Source organism: Leuciscus leuciscus (genome assembly GCF_965113295.1).
Source record: "Leuciscus leuciscus genome assembly, chromosome: 16".
Taxonomy (NCBI): domain Eukaryota; kingdom Metazoa; phylum Chordata; class Actinopteri; order Cypriniformes; family Leuciscidae; genus Leuciscus; species Leuciscus leuciscus.
This window is the reverse complement of record NC_138740.1, coordinates 28,120,426-28,142,858: the sequence shown is the minus strand read 5'-3', so window position 1 is coordinate 28,142,858 and position 22,433 is coordinate 28,120,426. Positions and strand designations below refer to the sequence as shown.

The window sequence follows — 22,433 nt, the reverse complement described above, 5'->3', positions numbered from 1 at the left end:
AAAACACGGCGCACATACCTTGTCTCGGATGTTGATATCAGCCCCTTTGGAGAGCAAGAGTTTTACTTGGTCTACATGTTTGTACTCTGTGGCCCAAATCATGGCTGTCCAACCTCCATCATCCTGGGACAGGAAATGCAACTTCGTTAGAAATCTCAACCTTTTGAAGGCTTCCAAGCAGAAACATGTTGGTATATTTGGATATACAATAAAGTTCCCTTCACCACAAGTGCTGCTGGATCATTGACTCCAATGTCTTCCATCATCCACAACAATATTCAAAGCACCATTTATTTTAAGGAATAATGATCAGGATTTTCAAAAAATATTTGTTTTACTCAATTTCTTTGCGATGAATTACTTTAGAGCTTGGCATAACTGGAAAAATGTATATTCATTATTTAAAAAATACTATAGTGTTTAAAGATTTTATTTGTATTTTTATTTACATTACTTTTCCAGTTCTAGAAACCACACTTTTAAAATTAATTAAAATTTTAATCATTTTAAAATACCATTTAAATTACCAGGCCCCTAAGTTGAGAACTACTGGTATAAAGCCCTTGCTTAAAGATTGCTTTAAGATAAAAACAAAATGCTTCAAGATTCAGACAAAACCTTTTAGATGGATAAGCTAAAAGTTCTTTGTTATGGTTATTAAATGTACAATTGTACAAATTTAATGCACAAAGCAACACCATATATTTACCATGCTGTTTAGAGGAATTTTTAGAATTTTCCAAAATGTCCAAAAAACCTAATGTTTATCTTTAACAGCACATAAATAGATCTGTAGCAAATTTGGTTAAAAATGCCTTTTGAATTCCAGTGTCAGTCAAATAACTTATGAAAAAGTTTCTCTTTGAGAAACTCATTATGAGGAAGGAGGGAAAAACAGATGTGTTGAAAAGTTTTCACTAGGATGGAGGAGTATTGGTGCATTTGAAATTCCTCAGATATGTTGGCCAGATTCTAATGACTCAAATGGTGGAAATCTCCCAAAACACCCTTTCACACTCCCAAAACATTTTTACAAATGTTAAATGCAACAGAAGGTCCAATACCTGGCAGTTAATATTTATAAGGCCTGTAGACAGCAGATGTTGTACAATGGCAAAATGGCCAGCCTTAGCAGCAAGATGGAGACATGTTGAACCTTCAACATCCTTAAAAGAAAAGGAAACAGGATGTAATCAGTGTTCAAACAGAGTGAATTTTCCTCCAAAAGCATTTGATTACAGAATGTTGTACTAAACAGACTGGCTTATCAATCCTCTCCCTTGTGGCTGCTGACCTTTTGAGAAACGATGGCTCCAGCCCGCAGAATATAGCGTACTGTGTCAAGATGGTTGTTCTCACAGGCCTCCATCAAGGGCGTCCGCTGGTCCTCGTCACACATGTCAAGGTTTGCACCAGCCTGAGAAATAAGATCACGATTTTCATGACAATGTCAAAGTCATTGGGGTCGTGACATCTTGATAAGCCACATTTGTATATGAAAATGAGACGACAACTACTAAAGAGGAAGAAGATTTCTCTCTTGTGTTTCACAGAAGAAAGTCATCCAGGTTTAGAACAACATGAGGGTGAGTAAATGTTGACTTTTTATGTTTGGGTAAGTTAATACTAGTTCACTAGTATTCATCCTCACCTGCACCAGCATGTGGCAGACTTCCTGATGACCTGCTTCAGCTGCTACATGGAGCGGCGTGCGTTTGTTCTGGCTCTCCATTTTAAAGTTAGGGTCGATCCCATCCACTGAGAACGAGAAAAAGAAGGTTTCCAGCACAAAACAGACAACCATGAATAAAATAAAACAAAACAAACAACTTTTCTAATCACTCATACCCAACATCAGTATGACCTTCTGCAGTTCTCCTTGTTTGGCAGAAATGTACAGCTGTTTTGGGTGGAACCGAAGCTTCTTGGGTCTTGGAGAACAAGAAATGGTGGGAACGAATCAGTGCAAGTCATACAGGAGTTCATAATGATTAAACCCTATATTAGAATAGAAAAAGTGGCTCAAGGTCATAACAGTTGGTTTTCTTACTTCTCTGCATCTAGAGCCAGCAGGACACTTTCCAAAGTTTCTTTAGGTGGTCCTAGTGGAGGTCCGGTTGTAGATCCTGATCCTATAGACCCAGCTTTGGAGCCCACAGGGGACACAGATGTGTCCTGTGATTCTGGATGTTTGGGTAAAGTGCTGTCTGCTTTGCCCTCTCCAAGAACAGAGAGCCGAGTAGACCTTTGATGACCAACAAATCAATTTAAGTGCAAAAGTTGGAGAAACAAACATCCTACAAGGATATCCTAACAAGGATGCTGATCCAGCAACATGTCCTACCTACCTATTGCAAACAAACAAGAATATTGCTAACCGCACTGAATTCAGCCCAGAATTAAAAAAAAGTCAGCCAAAATTATTTTAGAAACTGCATGGTGCAAAAATTGTTTGATACTTAGGTTTATATCATTAAGCAGCTGGCACATACCCTCCAGTGGTGGTGTCCGCTTTGCCCTCTGAGGTGCTGGGCGTACAGAGACCATGGTTGAGAGGCACAGTTGACGTCGTATCGGCCTTGGCAATGGTGACTTCTTTCGCCTTGCTGACCTCCTCTCCACAGTGAGGACAAAAGCTCTGACCGTTGAGCTCCGAGGCGCAGCCTCGATGAAACCGGTGGGAGATGTTCACCTCTGGCTGACACTCCATGAAGGTACCCTACACAATGGCCACATGAAATAACTTTGAGTGGTTTGCTAAAATGTAACTGAAGTAAAAACTCTGGAGCTTTTCAGACACATGCACTTAGTCAAGAATTTCTTGGCCATTGGCTTGTCATGCTGTCATTGAAACCCAATCAAAACCTAAAACGTTCTCTCTAAAAGCCAAAGACTCACGGCTCTGCAAAAGAAGCCACAGCCTGGGCAGCACTGATGTTTGACCATGCCTGTGCGATGGTCCTCACACAGAACCAGCAGTTGGACAGAGTTTGAAGGCCTCATCATCTCGTGCTTCAGCACTGCACTCTGACAACGGCTCAGCTATCCCCAGAACAACAGGGAACCAATTAGAATAGAGTTCAGAAACTCAGCTTTTAAAAAGAGTAAAAAAAAATAAAAAACACTGTATTGTAAAATAAAACAGAATGTTACCAAAAAAAAATGTAAGATACCAAGTATTCAGCAGTTAGATGAATCCTAGGACCTTCTGTACTGAATTGAAGTAAATTATTCACTTCATCACATTTAGTCACAGATAGTCTATAGCAGGTGTTCTTAATTCTGGCCCTCAAAGTTTTTGCAGAGTTTAGCTCCAACCCTAACCAAACAGCTGAACAAGCTAATCAAGGTCTTCAGAATTTTACAAAGTTACAGGCATGTGAGAACGATCAGAAAGTGGACCTCGAGGGCCAGACTTAAGAACCAGCATGTTAGCAAGACAACGCATTCCTGAAAAATGCAATCACTTCAACCAACATTGCTCTACATATTAACAAGGGCAACCATCTCACCTGGCCATCAATGCTCTCAGTTGCCATACACTTTCTGTCCGCGAGCGTGAGGATCTCTCTGCTCTTGGGAGTCTCCATTCGACAGCTGCAAAGGGGAAGTTCTTGCACCATGTCAGCGTCTGTGCTCTCCACTGACCCTGAAACAGCTAAGAATCACCATCTTTAAGACTCAAATAATCATGAAAGTCCTGAAAAACCATAATTTTGCAAACAGATAGCAGGAAGCCAATGTTACTTCATACTCAGATCTATATCAATGATAAATATTGGATAGATAGACTGACCACCAGGTGGCACCACATCGGTTGAGACTTGATGACTCATTTTATCCAAGATGGAGGCCACCACAAAGGCCTGACAATACTCATCCTCTGAACTTTACACAAATGCATCTTTCTCAAGATGCTGAGCTTGAAATCAATCAAATGGAAAAGTCTAAGATATAAAACTTAGAATATCTCCTTTTGCACTTTGTTTTCATTTACAAGATCATTCAATGCTTTCCCAAGTTAAATAGGAAAAATGTCATATGCCACAGGATTTTGCTTCACCTGAACTCTGAGATGTCAATAAGGCTTCCTGTGCTGCCAGGTTGAGGGAGTTTAGTGGGACTTCTTTATACTCTTTCCTGCGGTCAGGAGGGGCTGATGGGGAACTCTGGCTCTCAGATTGAGACTGGAACTCCATTCCTGAAGACATAGAAAGATTTGTAAATGACCTCATATTAACAGCTGATGTGTTGCCCTACAGCAGATATTTCAGGAAAACATGCATTTAATCACTTTATGTACCAGAAAGTCCTTCTGTTTTCGCTTTCAGTTTCCTCTTGCGTTTCCTTGATGGTCGGAGCCAGGCGTGGTCTCCCTTGGCCTTCTTTTTCCATTTCTTTTTCAAACTGGACTCCGAACTCTGAGGAGAACAGAAGTAACTTACAGTCAACAAATTGAAACAAAGGCACCTAAATTCATATCTGTGAAATACTTTTGTATCAAAATATTGCATCTAAATGACTTTTGGTTATACTGTTTCTTCTGATACTTGGTGAAATTAGAGAACGTTGAGGAGCTCACCAAGTCTGATTCATCTCCTTCCTCTTCGCCATCCGGTGACTCCTCAGACTCCTGTTCTTCATCAAGAGGCTTATGAATGAAAAACAAACGAATAAGCATCCTCTAAGGGAACTGTGATGACTAGATAAGCCACTCTACTTTAAAATTTGAACTAAATGGCAAGATGGAGGAAAATAATTGATGACAGCATTTTTCCTTTGGCTCATGAGTCCCTGCAACTTTGTTGATGAATTCCCACCTGAGAGATTGAAGCTATCCTGGGTCCCTCCTGAGAAGCTTTGGCTCCGTCCTCAGTGACCAGCTCCTCATCATCCTCTGTGTCTTCTCCTTCCTCTGACTCTTCTTCATCAGACTCATTCTCCATTCTCTCTCCATTCACATGTACGACCTCTTTTGGCTGCTGCGAAGCCAAGGGATAAAAAGACAGGCATTAACGTCAAGGTTCACATGTCTTGGCCTCAAGAAGTACAGGAAAAGTCAACCAATTGGCAATGCAAAAATATTAAGAAAGGATTAATAATGGTCAAGACTCAGACTAACAATCTAAGCAACTATTCAAATATTACTTTTATTAACAACATAAAAGGTAGTTATTCAGTCTTTAGGTGCGAATCTGGTGGTTCAATCTCTGACCTGAGGGTTGGGTGGAGACTGGGACATACGCTGAAACATCTCCAGAACTGTGCGTTGTTTCAAGACTTTATTTTTCTTCTTGGGCACAAGACTATATGTTCCCATTTTTCTTTTCTTCTTCCTTGACACGGCTGCTACTGAGGGAGAGACAGGTCTGGGTTCAACTGTCAATGCATAAAGAGAGAATTCTGGAATACAAGCCTGTTCAAGCACTTTATTCTCTGTAAAAGCAAAGTAATAATTTCCATGTAAAACTGTAAAATGCAGGTTGGATTATCTGCATTTCAATTTGAAAGCAAACTTTTGTGTTTGATTTCAAAGTTAAATATTAACATCTGGCTGTGCCTAAAATAAATAATATGCATACATCATACTTTATTTTCAATTCTTTACTTAATTTAAATGTAATAAAAATAATAATAATAAAAAAAACTCAATCAGTATAAAGTAATGATTTGCTAAAGAATACATTTATTTTTAAATAATTTAATTAAATTATAACTATAGGTGAGCATTAATTGACAGCAAAGGTAATCATCTAAATGACAATAACTGGTTATATTAATATATCGCCCTTCTCTAAATTCTATGACAGATGTGTGTATGTAAAGAAAACTAAAATGGAATGTCACATTAAAAAAAGCATTAGAGTGACCAGTTTTGTCACAAAGAAAGGTAATATGGTTTATAACCTGTTTGTGGCTTGGCTGGTGTGGTGTTTGGTACAGGTGTGGCATCAGTTTGGCTTTGAGGTAGCTGATTCTGGATTGGAGATGGCTGTGGCTGCACTGCCTCTGGTTTGCCCACACTGTCATCTTTCACCACGACTGGCTCTTTATTTTCCCTATTCAAAAGCTGAAGGAGAAACAGAAATGTGATTATATGCATCCATGACCATGATTCATGAGCAGACCTAAAATAAAAATACCAAAACAATATATTGTAGAATGTTCAGCGGTCATGACTAGTGCAGCTGATGTAGAAAAATATTTCATAGTGGTAAATCATCTATACCTTTAGTGTCTGGTTTGAGGCTGGCCTTGACATAGTTTTGCGTGCTCGATGTATCGTTGGTGGGGGTGTATTCGATACTCTGCCGTTTTTAGTCTCTGTTTCCGCTCGCCTCTCCATTGGGCTAAGTCCTAGGTTTGCGGCACTGTTTGAAGAACCCTGGTCTGGGGATCGCAACATAGAAGCTGAAGGTGATGAGCTTTTAGTCCCATGCCCCAGTGTGGTACCCCCTATGGGGGACCAGTTAGTCCTGTGTGGGGCTGACACTGTGTCTTCCTGCTGTTTGCTTAAAATATATCCATTACTGCCCACTGTAGAGCCATGGGGCGGCTCAGTCTCTGACAGTCCGTTCTCCATGGATGACGATCGGGCTGGTGATCCTTGTGTAGAAAGGTTCTGTTCAGTTCTCTTTGTGTCCGTGTTTTCATAGGTCCCATTCAGCTCAGTGGCCTCTCTGAGAGGTTCTGGTCGCCCGTTCGTGTGATTTTCATTTCCTCCTACAAGAAAAATAACAGAAAAAGATTAATTGATTTCACGATTGTTGTTCTGGGTTCAAATCAAGTTGGCACATCGAGTTAAAAAAAATTAAGCAAAACTTGCGCTTTGAATAAAAGTACTGCACTTACAATGAAAGTAAACAGTGCTAATAAAAAAGCATATTTTTGTTAAAGCAAATTAATTCTTTGGGGGGGGGGGGGCATTATTTGAGGTGTATAGTTCTCTAAATCATTTTCTTTTTTTAGGTAGGACTAATGTTCTATATGGATGAAGTTAACATAATATTTGACACCAAAAAATATTGCACCTTTTTCGCAATACATTTTTTTAATAACTCACTAAACACTAAGGAACGAGTCAAAATGTGTTAAGACACGCCTATCAAGAGTCAAACAAATCATCACATGGCTATCAGCATTATACCACAAATATTCAGATGTATTAAAACAAATTTTGTATTTACCATCCTCTTGATCACTGCGAGACTCTTTTGTCCCCTCAGACTTCATGGTTTCCCTCTTGCCCGAATTCCCATTGGCCAAACTGGAGGGCTGAAAACACACAGCGGAATTATTGGATTTCCATTACATATGAAATGTTATGGGGAAATTTTTTTATGCAAACCATGACTATTAGAGGATTAACAAATAATAGAATTTTAAAGAAAGGGGAGAGAGTGCACAAAGCCAATTAATGAAACTTCACAAATGTCCAAGCCAAGTTGATGGCAGGAATAACTGGTCAAAAACAATTAAAGTGGCACGAGTATAAAAGCAGATCAAATTAGAGTTTGGATTGAAATAGTTTCTCAAAATAGCAGATAATAATTATGGCCACTGGCAACAAAACACAAACACTGGCAAGGAAGAAAAAAGCATGGAGATATCCCTTGGGAATGTGAGAGGCTTATCCCACAGGTTCAGTCAATAACAAGGGCTTTGATTGGCTGGGCTTTGAGCTGTCAATCACTCCTGAGTCAAGGTAATATCTTCAAGAGACTCAACATCTCCCAATGCCATAAGCCACAACTGGTTTCAACAAACGCCTACTGGTTCATCACACCTGAAAAGTCCATACAAGAATAAAATACACATCTTTATTGAAAATGAACCAGTCATGACAAGGCCCAATACCATCATATGATGTATAATAATACAAACAGGAAGAACAAATACAGTGGATGCCGAGGCTCAGTGTGCTCTTGCTCCCTAATTGCCACTTTTTTCCTCACTCTCATTTTTCATGTATTGGTTGAATTGTTCACTTTCATTCTTCGCAACTGGTCCACTGGAAGTAGACGGCTTGATCCGAAGACTGATAAAGCCCATGTGGACATCTCTCCTGCTACGATAAGTGAAGCAAAACAAACCACTGGCAACAAATCCCTTTTTTAGGAAGGAGTATCTGATCTCCCTGCAAAAACAAAGACACATTTAAAAAAGAGCAGAGACTTCCAAGAAAGCCTTCTCTAATGATGCATGGAGAGTCCCAAAAACAGACCTCGGTGGATATGACAAAAAAATTCTAATCGGAAAAAATTTGCCCTTCTGCCAAACATAACCAGCACATAATGCTGGTTCTCTCAGATATGCCACATTCCTGAGATGTAACGAGATGACAAGAAAACACAACTCAAGAAAGAGTGTCTAATGCCTAAAGGTCTCGTTCCTGAAGACAATGTACATCTACAGGACTCCCATCCAAGTCAAGCTCACTTTGGCCTGGGAAGTCACCTAAGATCATGCATAATCCTTTGAGCTACTACTCAACTTACTACCCCACATCCCAGGTAGCCAGAGGAAACCTGCAAAATGTCAGGTGATCACCTTCATCAAGGATTCCAGCTTCACCCAATTGGCTTGTCATTGAAAAAAAATGTTAAAAAAAAACACAATAGGAAACAAACAGCAAGGAATAAGGTGATGAGATAGACTTGTTGAGTATATTTCTACAAGCCATGCAACTGAAGTGGTGCATAAAGTCTCACTCACATACCAGCCTCAAACTACTGGAGTGAATCTCTGCAGCCAGGCTCAAAAAGGAAGAGGTAGGTCACAGGGTGCAGTAATTACAAGCAAATCCAAGCTTTCTCCCACCGTTTGTCCCCTCCCCCACCCCAGCCTCGATCCCCAGACCTCATCTGATTGGCAGATGCACCGGCTGCCTTCCTTTGCGCAGCCATAAAATGTCTGCCGCTCGTTGGAGCTGCTCTTGCAACAAAGGAGGTCGTGTGGCTTTCTGTTCCTCTCTCTCACCACAAGGGGAGCCACTTCATAATAAAAGTCCCCCTTTTCCCTGACCAAACCAGGCAAGATCTGCCCCACTGACACTGCAAAGAACCCATCACACCTTATCAAATCAGACCAACAGATGGTGGTTAAACTCTGAGGTCTGCCACATTGAGACGCTGTCTCACCAGCATTCATACCTTGGAGATTACAAAACGCCTTTCATTTTGAGTGTACCCTTTTTTTAAAGCAACAAATTGTATGCAAATCCTTGGTCTAGAGCTGTTTCCCAATCGTTTTTGTCTTCTGTGCCTCAACTGCCCCATCAAATACCCCTCCATCCACAGTAACAGCACATTTATTCATGAACGAAATCCAGATTATCAAGTCATTTGCAGACTTTGTTACATGGCAAGTAATTAGCACCAAAGCTCAATTTATATATCACACTCATTAGTACAATCGTTAATGAGAAGAACAGTAAAGAAATCTGCTTCTGACTGAAGTCTTTATAAATGACAGTCTACGAGTGTCTTAATTGTTTTGTTTAATAAGTAAAAACATATCAGAAGATAAAACATATTAATTCAAATCAATTGACACTGAAAGGACAGTCATGTTTCTATTTGAAGTGATAATGCCTAATAGGTTTTATATAACAAAACCAAATCCTGTCAGGTGCCCCCTTCTACCCCTGGTTGGGAAGCATTGGTCTAGATTTCTTCAGAAATTAGTTTAGAGCATTATTTTCCTTATCTTGGAAAAACATTCTTGAGGCATAAAGAGAATTGCTGAAAAGACAATTTTCCTCCTAAAACATGACAGGGTCTCACAAAAAGAAACAGCTGCACAAAATAATGCAAATTTTAGCTAAAGACCTTTAGTTACAAAGACCAACATTAAGAGTTCATTACATATGGACTGACATAGTGTTGTCTAGTGATCAACAATGGTAGACTAATAACAACAGACTAGCCAATTACCTAGGTTGACTAATCCAATTTTTTTTCTTTTTAGTTTTCATATTTAATTAGCATGCTTCAAACTTACAGTTTGAAGGGTAAATTCCTCTCATAGTAGAGCAATTAATATGGCCACATACTCAATAAACCTCTGTAATTTTATGACTTAAACACACTTTTTTTTGTTAGACATCTGAGAGAAATCTATTCAGTATACTTTCAAGACAGAGGACCCAAGTCTGTGCACTAGCTTCAGATGTTAAAGGGAACTTAAGAGAACACCAAGTTCCCTACTTCTACCAAAACTAAAGCCAAAATTAACAACATTTTCCATTCAGAGTCTCCCAAAATCATGTCATGGCCTTTTATGTTATCAATATATTGTAAACCATCACCTTGAGTATTAACTCCAGTGATCTTTTTGTCGCCAAGACACTTTCCAAACAGACCAGCTGAACCAGATCCCAGATATCAGCATCCACACTCCTCTTATTGAGAGAAAAGCATTTGACTGCGAATATCCAGTTGTTTCCCTTGATCTCCCCCTACAGGCTAAACAGGGAACATGCTCAGTAGAGGAAAGAGGAGGGAAGGGCCTCCTGCTCCTTTCCACCATGTTGTAAACACAGTGTTTACTGATACGACGAGCCAGGCAGGGAATGTTTTCCACTGGATATGGGGTACTGGATTGGGATTTGGGTGGATTGGGGATAGGAGACCAACATCTATCTGCGCCGAACAACACATTTAGAGTGTATATCAAGAATTGAGAAGTAATTAAAAACTGAATCGATATCAATTATCAAATAACTATTTTATACTGCTAAAAATTATACGCACACATATAAGCCTATATTGGGGTTCGTAAAAAAACACACAACCTGTCTGAACATTCTCTGGATATCACTCACTTAACTTCACAATGTCAGTTTTTTCTCATAAATAAATACCTGCTACAATACAGAAAAATAAATCAGCTTACGGTTTATCAAAAGCTAGTTGGGAAATATTTTTCCCACTAATTTCCAACCTATTTCAGTGTCCATGGAGAGCGCCGCAAACGCAGCATTTCTTTTCAACTCTCCAGCAATAGACAGATTTTTCAATTCCACATGCATATGATCAGCTTTTCTGGTATCTGCTAAGAATGAACCAGCTGCCCAGTGGGATTTTTAAGACTTGACTTGAATAATATGAGCTGTAGATTCAAGAGGTAACGGGCCTCATGCCACTCGGCAGTAGAGATTAAAGTGTAAACAACAAAACCCTATACGTTTTTTGCTGGCCTTACCTTCCTAATAGCTTCAACACACTGCAGCCGAGAACGCAATGTCTTAATGAGGACATATGAAATATGAGAGCCCTAAAAATGATTCACACCTTCATTTCAGTTTAATATCCAGTTACGTGTGCAACCAAACGTCAGAGTCGAAGCCACAGTACGGTGTGTCAGCTGCGGCTGTGACTCAAACATGAATGGCAATCAATGAAGAAACCAAAATATGAGCCTAGACACAGGACAATGTGACCAATCCATTGAAAAGCAACAAATAAGGACTGAAACAAGTCTGATACATAAAAACTATAAAGGATTAAGTCATACATCTCAAAATGAATCCAAAATGAATCCAAAATGAATGCAGCACCAAACAAAATGAAAATCAACATGACTTTATACCACTGTGTTTAGTCAGTTCGCATTTGAAGACATAAAAAGACCAAGAAATAAGAAGGTCGGGCAAAAAACAACAGGCCTCATTCTTTGGGTCTTGCAGCAAAGACTAACCACTAAACTGTCATCAGTCTTGTCACAGAACCTGTTTCTTAATAAAGTCTCTCTGCAACTGGGCCTATTTCAAATGCTTCTCTCAGGAAACATACAAAAAGCAGGTTTTCAGAAGTACTCTAGTCTAGTCTCTTCACACTGGCAGGTCTGGGCCTGCAAACTTTGTTCTTTGTTCGAATACTAGCCTACTCTTACCATTTCTGCAGGATACAATATGCATTGCATACTGTGCACATTATGTATTAAATACCCAGATTGCCTATCTGCCAAATTGTACAAATTATGAGTCAGAGCACACAATGAGAAATACTGTCTCCCACAATGCAATGCACCTACAATTGACTTGGCCTGCCAGCCCATTTCCAGAGTAACAAATGAACCAGAAGTAACATCAGCCATTTCCAACATCAATATATGATCTGACTGCCAAAGGTAAAATATTTTTAGATTTAGATTCAAAGTAACCATATTTAATACTATTTAATGTCGGCATGAAACAGTCATTCTGATCTTCTTTTCTGTGTGAAACAGCTTCTCGGAAAATAAAAATGAGGGCAGGACTTGATTTCGTCCATCTAGAAAAGACTGTTCACATCACTGGACTAGTGAACAAACCATCAGAGAAGAGATGTTGTGAGCGGACGTTAATGCTTTTGATTAAAGATTACGAAGGTGCATGAATTAACAAAAAATGATGTGCACAGATAAATCATTTATAATACACACAGCAACACTGCATAAAAAAAGAATATAAAAAAAATAGATTTCAAAAGAATAAATTAGATTTTAAAAGAATAAATAGTATGCAGTCTCCACTCTTTAGAGGCATCCAAAATAATCTAGATCCAGATCAATGAAGATGACAAAACAGGCAAAATGAAGAAATACAAACTAAGGCACAGAACCTCAAAAGAGATGATTCAAAATGAGACATGAGCATATAAAACTGAACCACCACTTGTTTGCGTGCCCAGTATTGAGAAACCACTCCTTTTCTCTTGCTTTACAATACTCAGTGCCAACAGAAGAAACAACCATCTGACCACAGACGCTATTAATCCCCTGTTTTTTCTCCCAAGACTTCAAACGTTGACTCAGACCTCTGTAAAGGAAGGAAAAGCCACTGTTGAGGGCTTCAAGCTCAAACGGATTTTGACACTGCACACTCTTGTTTCAGCTTAGAGGGCCGTTGACTACAGCACTGGCTCAAAGCTTCAGAGGAAGTCTGGGTGCCATATTTCAGTCATTTCTCAGAGCGTTCCTCTCCTCTGAACATCAATGGACTGAAAGTGAACGGTGAGATGAGTAAGTGATGGCAAAACACAAGGAATCAAGATGATGAGTCTCAAACGATGCACATTCAGAACCAGCATGATGAAGAGCCCAAGCATTGAATCACAGAAGGTGTTCCCCCTCCATTGGTTTCATACCTGCTTTCACAACGATGGCCTCCGTTGAGGGAGAAAGAGCTTCGAGCTGACTGCTCCTCTTTTCTCTTCTCCTCCCGCATGCAAGCATTCAACCGGCTTGTTGATCATGTGACCTACAGGCTCCCTCTGTCGGTCGAGTTAGCTAAAGGTCTCACTGAGCATGCTCAGTCAGTTCAAATTTCAAATTTTTTTCCTCCTGAGAGCAGGGCAACAACGAATTCAGGCAGCCATTTCATTGCTGGAAAGGACCAGAAAAGGTATGGTGAAGCAATAGAAACATGAAGCTCTGCAATCTACCACAGGAACCAGGAGCAAGACCGTGTTATCCTTAATCTGTTGTCATTTCTCAAGAGGTCTTTATCTCCACTGAGCCCCTTAGTAGGGCACAGCCACGGATGTCAGAAGAGACACAAGGCCCAGAGAAGCCATTGACAAAAAAACATTTTTAATGTTGGTATAAATCAAATCTGTCAGAAAACAAGCTGTTTGGTACACTTGTATTTCAAGACAGAAATAAACATGCTGCTTTATATACGGTCTGGTGGTCAAGCATGTAATTGCTGGCAAGGGCTAATGAAAAACAATGAAGATAGGATATAGTCTTTGCGAATCAGCTTAAATTTCCCTGTATCCAAAACTGAAATCATTCTGCACTTTTAACAAGGGCTGTGTACTTGAGTCTATGACGGTAAAACGACTCCTTTAAAAAGACACTCGATGAATAGCATATTTCACAAATACACGGATATAGTTTCAACAGCACAATCTGGTATATTTCAACAAGCTGTATACTAATCATGAGGAAACAGACTAGCTCAAGACAAAAGCATTGAAATTATGGCTATTTCATTTTGCTCTTTTCAATTAAAATGCTATTTAAAATATTCCATGAAATAAACAAAAAAGTTAAGTCCATGTCTTTTATCTTTCAGGCCATTAATATGCTAGTGTGTTTCTAAGCTTTCACACAGTTTTTAGTTTTGCAGGGAAAACAAACCAAAGAAAATTAGACTCTTCTTGCGCTGCATTGAATTTTGTCCAAAAAAACTATTTAGAATGAGAATGTCCTTCGATTTGTCCTGGCCAAAATTATTGTTCAAATGGTAAATAGACTATCATTCAAAAGTTTGGGGTCGGTATGATTTTTTTTTATGTTTTTGAAAGAAGTCTCTTATGCTCACCAAGACCACAAATACAGCAAAAACAGTAATATTGTGAAATATATACAATTTAGAATAACTTGCCACTTCTGATTCATTTAATGTATCCTTGCTGAAAAAAAAAAAGAAGTATTAATGCCAATAAAAAAAGTCTTATTGAACCCACACTTTTGAACAGTAGTGTATGTGAATGTGAACACACTCAACCTAAATTGTTTAAATATGTAGGCTATCATGGCCAGTCTCATCAGGAAAATGCAATATATGGAAATGAATACATTCTATTTGAAAACTATGAATGTTTTGCACAATAGTTCAACTTTTGCAGCAATGAAATAGATCTTAACAAGAATGAAAGTTCATGAAATTCCTTTTGATTTTGCAAGAATCATTTCTCAACACGATTCAAGGCCTCGTCCTCCAAACTTGGCAGAGGCAGGAAAAGTCTCTTAATTGTAATTCTGCCAAACAACTGTACTGACACCACCACAGAACGGAGCTTCACAACTGAAGCCTGCATACTAGGAGTTTCACTGCCATTTTGTAGTCAGACCTCATACCACTGACACTGAGAGTCCGCTTTCCCAGAAGCCATGTTTTTCATACTGAGGGCCCTGAATATCTTTTCCACCGAGCAACAATATAGTTTCCTATGTTCCAGTTGGGAAGCAGCTAAGATTTTCTATTCTTTCCTGGTCTTCTACAACAAAAAGATGGAAAAGAATGAGAAGGAAGGAGGGAGAAATACAAAGAGAAAAGTGTGGCTATTTATCACAACCCTTTTGGATGGCCTTTCCGTTCCTTGCATTTCTTCTGAATCTACAGTTTGGTTTTTAATCACCCTATCACAAAAGAAATAGCAAAATAATACACACACACAATTTTGAGAAAATAAATCCAGATGGCTTCAGGCATGCAAACGAGCTTATTACAAATGCAGAGGGATCCTAGTATTCACTTCAATGGAATCTACACCAGGACCAGTCAGCAAAACAAAGCTCATTGCCAGCAAGAGGAGCAGCAGTCTATGTTTTGCACTGCTGATTATAGGCAGCTGATGTGACTCGTGTATCAAGAAAAGCATCAAGGATTCCCTGCATAATCGGCTCGATTTGCTTGGCTGCTCAAGTTTATCCCACTTTCAAGTTCTTCTTTGCTGCCACTGAAGACAAATGCAAAAACATTTTAGTAAACCATGTAATAATGCCAATAATGTTTTTGTCTAAGACATGACAAGAACTTGTGCAACAAGATTTGAGAGGCTACAGATTTTTCTAATGGTCGATGACCTGACAAGTGAGTTTTAAAAGAGATTTAGGCTACCTTTTTACCTTTAAAGAGATAATTTGTGGTTATTCTTGTCAAGTTGATCAAGACCCATGGCACACAACTAGAATACCGTTTTGGGGACAGCTAGACGTAAAAAAAGAAAAAGAAAAATATCCATGCAGATCCTTTTAAAAATCCTCTGCTTGTCAGATTTGGGATGAGCGCAGGACAAAGTCTTAGCACTGCTACAAGTTCCTGCCCAACTTCAGACAGGCCAGCTCTACAGATCCTGGAGCATGAGCTTAATCAGTTAATCAGAAAGATGACAGGTGAATCAGATGATATCCTAAATTAGAAGAAACACAAATTCTCAAACTCCAAAACAACAGATTTTTAGAGTACCAGGTCCATTCCTTTCAAAAAACCTACAGCAAACCAGTTGGGAGCAGCAGCTATCTGGCAATGCTTGTTCCCTTGACCACAAAAGCAAAAATGGAGATGGAAATAATCCTGCTTCACTAGAGGGCAAAACCTCCAGCAACAAGGTTGTACCTGCCTTAAGCAGTGGTCTTCATTCATGGGGGAGGAGGAAACAAATTTACACTATCCAAATGACTAGCTATCTTCCCACACATGCACCGTCCCTGAGCACAGGTCACATGACCAGCTTGCTGTATAAAGCTCTGACATAGCCCACACTGAGCATGCTCAGATTGAGCTCTACTGTTCTTCACGAAGAAGGAAGAGCAGAAAAAAAACAACACTGCAGCCATTTTATGGAACGGCATCTAGCTGCAATCAATGGGCTCTTTGGGGTCTCTAATGCTGTTCCTCAATCTATTACCCTTGTGATACTTCAAAGGTTTCTAACTAGAATGAGAAGCAATACATAAACAGCATATTTTTGAATAAGCATATCAATGTTTTATTTGAATTTGAAATGTCCAAAATATGCATTTACACATAAACATGAATTATTACGTGTCAAACTGTTTCCTGCAACATGAAAAACAAAATGACAATCTTAAGGAATGTGGTTTGGCTATTAAGCAAAAAAAAATCTCCTTGAGCTGATTTGAAACAATTTAGTTTAATAAAACTGCAAAAGATAATTTGGATGAATCATTTGTCTCTTAAAATGGGTTTCACATATCTAACATATTTTTTTCTAAACAACATCTAGTTGTTTTAAATTTTAATGTCAACAGGAATTGTAAATCAAAGATCATTAAAATATACACAATCTGGAAATGATTAAACCACTCAAAAGAAAAATAATCTTTTTTTGGCAACAAGGCAAATGAGGTTGAGACCTTGTCTAATGTAGCTCCCTTTGATTCCTGCAAAGCAAGTGGCATGAGTATATCCACAAAATAAAACATGTCTCAAATCTGTAGTTTGTAATCTAAAAAAATATCACAGACAACAAGCATGCAATATGCAGAGACAAGTAAACAATAACAAAGGTTGATTCAAAAGGTGTTACTGTGGCTCTATAAAGCTGCTAAAGCTAAAGCTGTGACACTATAAAACTATACAAAACATTGTTTTTAATAATGATGCATCAAATTTTTTGCCAATATTCAATAAAAATAAACGAAATAAATTTGGTTTTGGACAAAATTGTTTTCGAAAGTAAATCACGGTTCTCTGATGACGGGTTTTGACTGTCAGTCAGATTTACTAATTAATCACGATACTTAACTTGCTTAATCAACACAAAAATAGGAGTCATTTTAAAGCTTAGAAGCTTGGCTTTACAGTGAATATAGGGAATATGACTATCAGTTAACAAGTGCTTTTATATTAATGTGCTCTATTTTCATAACGTGAAAAAATAAATGAGATCTGTAAAATCATCGTACATAACAGATAGACTTGTTTCATATATCGTTGAAAAGGTTTCAACTAGCTGAATACAACAAACATATTTGTTTCAGTTAGAGACCAAACTATAGTAAGTATTTGTATGAAAAACATACAAACGCAAAACATTAGTAAACCATAGTAGATCATGTATCTTGTTTACAGAAGGTGGTCTTGAACGAGCCCAAACGCAACATAAGACAATACGCAGATCATTGACATGACATGCTGCTTGGCTAAAGCTATAGGACTTATGGGATCCCATCGTGTTGCGATCATGATGCAGAGTTTTCCAATGTCTTTTGAAAGCTCTTCTAATGGAAACTGGATCTCAGGTGTGGTGGGTGGGTACAGTGGTAAGGGATGATGTGTCTAGACCAATTGGACACTGTTTTACAACTGGAGCGTGCTTAGAATGGTTTGTTCGCTCTGATTGACAGGTCTTGATTTACCATGTGCCATATAATAGGAGTGTACTGCTGAAACAGCGTTGGAAGGTCACTCATCCACCAGAATCTTATTACTTACTGTTTATTCTATGTACTTTTATTGTGGCAAGTAGTTCTTATGTTCAGTAAAATCACTTGCTTGAAGGGGTTTTGGACCCGTGGTTAATTATGTTTCGAAATAAACGGCTAGCCTACCTAATCCATTGCAAGACATGAGGTGTGTTGACTTAAAGCGGCGCGGCGCTGTGCTAACCAATCTGTGTATGTCATCAAAGTTACGCAAGAGCGATTAGAGAGCAGACGGCTCTGTATGCTTATTACCGCTCTCGTGGTACTTTGATGTCATGCACCGATTGGTCTGCACATTGCCTCTTCAAGACGAACACACCTATTAATACATTTAGAATATGTAACTACGGTGCTCTTGCTTCATTTTTCCTTGTGTGTCTGCTGCACTTATTTTGCACATGAGCCACACGCACCACAAAACTACGCACTTTAATGATGACCTTGGTTAATCGACCATTGAAAATTTGATTAATTAAATAATTATCGACAACGAATCAATCGTTCATTAATCATTAGCATCCATAATGAGGAGCTGTATCGGAAATAGGCTATTGTCCTCTGGAGAAAAAGATGAGGATGAGCTGGTCGCTCACACTAAATCAGATTCAGACTTGACGGCCATGCTTGCCCGGGCTGCCGCGGGCATTGGACTTGAATGGAATCCTCCACCTTGTCTTGAGCGCTCACGATTGGATGATTGGTTCCTGGGTGCAGCACGCGGTTTACAGCAGAGTTCGCCCCACTGCCTTTCTTCCCAGAAGTGCATGAGGAGATTCAGCAGTTGTGGAAGGCACCTTTCACTCCCCAAAGCCTCCGCCACTCACACTACCCTCGATAGTGGGGCCTTCAAGGGTAACGTGGAGATTCCCCAGGTGGAGAGTGCAAATGCGATGCACTTGTGCCCGCAAGGTGCTGCCACCTAGCAGAATTGTCCACGTCTCTTGTCCAAGGCTTGAAAGATGACTTCAGCCCTGGCTGCTAAGGCTGACAGTGCTGCTGGACAGGCCGCCTCAACCGTGCATGCAATGGCCATCCTGCAAGTCCATTAGACTTACAGAACTGCACGAGGGTAGTTCTGAGCTGGGGTTGATGCAGGAACTTTGCACGGTAACTGACGTCGCCCGGCCCTCGGCCTGACGAGGTCCACCTTGGTGGTCCAGGAAAGCCATCTCTGGCTGAACCTGGCTGAGATGAAGGACGTTGACAAAGTTTGTTTTCTCAACGCCCCCATCTCCCAGTCCGGCCTCTTTGGCGACACTGTCGAGGACTTTGCCCAGCAGTTCTCGGCAGTTCAGGAGCAGACTGAGGCCATTAAGCACAACCTGTACCGGCATGATACAACCGCCACAAGGCCGCCACGGGCTGGCCCCAAGTCTGCTCATTGCTAAAGGAGTCCCCCTGAGGCTTGTACACCTGCTCCGGCGCAACCCGGCCGCCCCGTCCACCCCCCTTAGAGGAAGGCCATACAGAGAGAGTCTTTTTAAGAAAGAGTTTATTTCTGTTCCACCACTTGCTCAATAAAAGAGCAGTTTCCTCAGTCTCTGTGCCATACCGGGCGTAGTTTGACAGTGAGCAACGCTCTGGTTCCTCACTCTCAGCCACCCCTTCTTTCACCAAAGGCCAGGAGTTCACATTTCGAGGACATGCTGCTTCCTCACACCTCCCTAGCCAGTTCCTTTGAGGGAACCACAGAGCCAGATAAGAGTCACACCACAGTCACTGCCTCTACTGCAGGAAGCTATGCTTCCCAGGCAGGGTCCGAAATTAATACCCACCAAGCGCCAAATGCAGGTAGATTTTCCGCTTGGCGAGTAAATCTCAAAAGGCTATCCGCCACACTGGCGGGTGAATGTTCATACCAAAATATGAAATATTCAGCGCGCCCTTTTCAGCGTGCACGCGCTCTTCTGCCTCTTAACGCTCTCATCTTTTGACGGCGCTGAGGAAAAAGGATATGTGAAGCTCCCGCCACTGGAAGAAGCGGTCGCCGCCCATTTGTGTACTCCAGAGCAAAGGCCGTGCACCCATCTAAGCCATGCAGAACGTCTTCAGCACTCGCGGATCGTGCATACTCCGCCGCTGGCCAGGCTGCTTCTGCTTTACACACCATGGCCGCTCTTTTCTCGAGAAAAGGAATTTTCTCATAGCGTTTGCAACGCAATACTCGTTCCCTTATCTCTCAGGGAACCGAGGTTAACAGAGTACGTTCTGCCTTCCCTTCCACATGAGTCAGGTAACAAAACTGACAAAAAAACTTTTTATTTCACCCCAATGATAGTAATATTTCATATACTTCTCTCATTTTGATCAATATATAGTTCACCGGCTTATATACCCGTAGGTCCGGGAAGGAGTGGCTCGGCATGCAAATCTCACTCGCCAATATTCATTGGACCGTTTTCGTACTACTCTGAGGTGATTGGGGTTCCCAGGTGAGTATCGACCCCAATACGTCATTATCAACGAAAAGTCTCTGCTCCCTCCTACAGGGAACGAGGGTTGCATCAGTAACCAAGACATTCTCTTTTGCGTCTTACCGTTTTAAAAAAATTCCGTCAAACTGTTTTGGCAAGTATTCATTTAAACAGTTGGTTATGTGAAAGTGAGCAGTTGAGGGACACTTGAGTGTGTATCACTGGATCTGTGCATTAGTTCTTAAAGTGCCAGTTGCCTAAACCTGCAGCTGTCTGAGTCCTTAATGTTAAATTCAAACAAAAAAAAAAAGAGAAAAATCACTCGCTGCTTCTGAGTAACTTTAGTAACTTTAATAAGGATTTATACAAGGAAGACTCTGCACTCTTATTTTACATTTGATTACTTTATATTCAATTTCTGTAGGAATTCTGAATTCTACTGTTAGACATATAGTACCTGACAAACTTGAAACACTGTTTATTTCATTTGTATCTTTGTTCTGTTGCATTTATTTGTTCTTATTTTCATTTCTTAATTACTGTTAGATTTTAGTCAACTAAATCTGTTGTAGATTTAGTCAACTAAAAACTTATGATATTTAGTTGACTAAAACTAAATGACATTTTAGTCAAAAGACTATGACTAAAACTAAATCAAAACTTGCTGTCAAAATTAACACTGCCAGCAGGGGAATTTGCTTCAAAGTAAGGGCTGAACGATTAATCGCAATTTACATGTAATCGCACTTAAATCGAGATGGCTTATCGCGATTTTAAAATCGCAAAGGCTGCAATTATTTATTATGCGCAGCTTGTCATTGATGTACGGCTCTGTAAACGCTGCTCCATCTGAAAGCACTGTGAGTTTGAGTCACTTATGGCGCTTTTCCATTACCAGTACCAGCTCAACTCGACTCGACTCGCCTCGCCTCGGCTCGGCTCGCTTTTCGCTCCGTTTTCCATTGCAGATAGTACCTCCACAATAGTACCTGGTCGTCATAGCGATGCCGCAGGAAACTGCCGTGACTTAATCTTCTACGAGAGACCTTTATTTTACTGTCTATGTGCGAGACACACCCGCTACCCACACACACAGGACAATGGAGGAAATCGAGTGTATGCTGTTTTTGGATGTTTTTGTCATTTTTTATTCAGGATACTCCGTCTGGCGCGTGCAATGATGACGCAGTGAATAGTGACGATTCACTCTGACCAATCAGATTCAGCAGTCTGCCGTGTTTTCACGTCACATTTTAGTATCGCCTCAGCCCGCTCAGAACCTCGCCGGAGGTGGTACGAAAAAAAGTACCCGGAAGCAGGTACAGGTACAGCTTTTACACAGTGGAAAACCAAACAAAGCCGAGTCGAGTCGAGGCGAGCTGGTACTGTGTAGTGGAAAAGCGCCATTATAATGTGCATTTGAAAAAACAACACGCGTCAAACATCTTTCCAAAACATGAGAAGCATTTATGAACCTCTTGTCCAACAAAAGACAACATTTAATAACATGCATTTTCTCCAAATTCACTTCATAACGACAGTTGAGCATCCTTCTGTGAGATGATGTGCCTTCTTACACAGAATAAGGCAGTCGTGTATTTATAAGTCATGTTTAATCAAAGCGTTTCAATCTTCTGTTTTTTCAGCTACAGCGATAGGGATTTCCTGGCATTATTGTACTTCTGCGGCGGGGCATATTTATTGTGTTTGCATGAGAGCGCCCTCTGGCGTTCAAATGGGGCAGTATTTACTACCAATCAGCCACTCCACTGACAAGCTGCACATAAAATAATCGCAGCCTTTGCCAAATTGCATGCGGTTTTATTGCGATTAATCGTGTAGCCCTATTCAGAATTACGAAAATATGAGTACCCTCAAATTTTGTGTTTGTTCAAAAACAAATTATGTAGCATAAGCATAGGTAACAATTTTTCCATCACAATGTATGTACCTGACAAAATTCTATTTTCTCCTACTATTTCTCTACCGATTTTCAGTTGTATGCTCTACTTATATAGTCAAACAATGGAAATGTTATCAGCCTCAGTGACTTTGCCTAACTTCCTACTAAGTTAA

At 40.1% G+C, this 22,433-nt stretch overlaps 1 protein-coding gene across 9 annotated transcripts in view; it reads right to left on the bottom strand.

Annotated features, from left to right (window-relative positions):
- Positions 1–22,433, bottom strand: part of ehmt1b (euchromatic histone-lysine N-methyltransferase 1b) — a 33,939-nt gene that overhangs the window by 8,287 nt on the left and 3,219 nt on the right. Inside the window, exons 1-18 of one of the 9 annotated variants that reach the window (XM_082140205.1) lie at positions 16,112–16,153; positions 7,188–7,275; positions 6,230–6,723; positions 5,908–6,070; positions 5,216–5,436; positions 4,821–4,982; positions 4,583–4,651; positions 4,304–4,421; positions 4,064–4,201; positions 3,513–3,658; positions 2,899–3,042; positions 2,493–2,719; positions 2,051–2,245; positions 1,849–1,931; positions 1,652–1,758; positions 1,295–1,417; positions 1,065–1,166; positions 19–123 (exon numbers count right to left, since the gene is read on the bottom strand). In XM_082140205.1, the coding sequence (XP_081996331.1) occupies positions 19–123; positions 1,065–1,166; positions 1,295–1,417; positions 1,652–1,758; positions 1,849–1,931; positions 2,051–2,245; positions 2,493–2,719; positions 2,899–3,042; positions 3,513–3,658; positions 4,064–4,201; positions 4,304–4,421; positions 4,583–4,651; positions 4,821–4,982; positions 5,216–5,436; positions 5,908–6,070; positions 6,230–6,723; positions 7,188–7,275; positions 16,112–16,138 (2,712 nt within the window). In that variant the 5' untranslated portion in view covers positions 16,139–16,153. Of the gene's footprint in view, positions 1–18; positions 124–1,064; positions 1,167–1,294; positions 1,418–1,651; positions 1,759–1,848; positions 1,932–2,050; positions 2,246–2,492; positions 2,720–2,898; positions 3,043–3,512; positions 3,659–4,063; positions 4,202–4,303; positions 4,422–4,582; positions 4,652–4,820; positions 4,983–5,215; positions 5,437–5,907; positions 6,071–6,229; positions 6,724–7,187; positions 7,276–8,550; positions 8,572–16,111; positions 16,154–22,433 lie in introns of those variants that run through there. The other 8 variants (XM_082140206.1, XM_082140209.1, XM_082140210.1 and 5 more) reach the window with 8 other exon arrangements.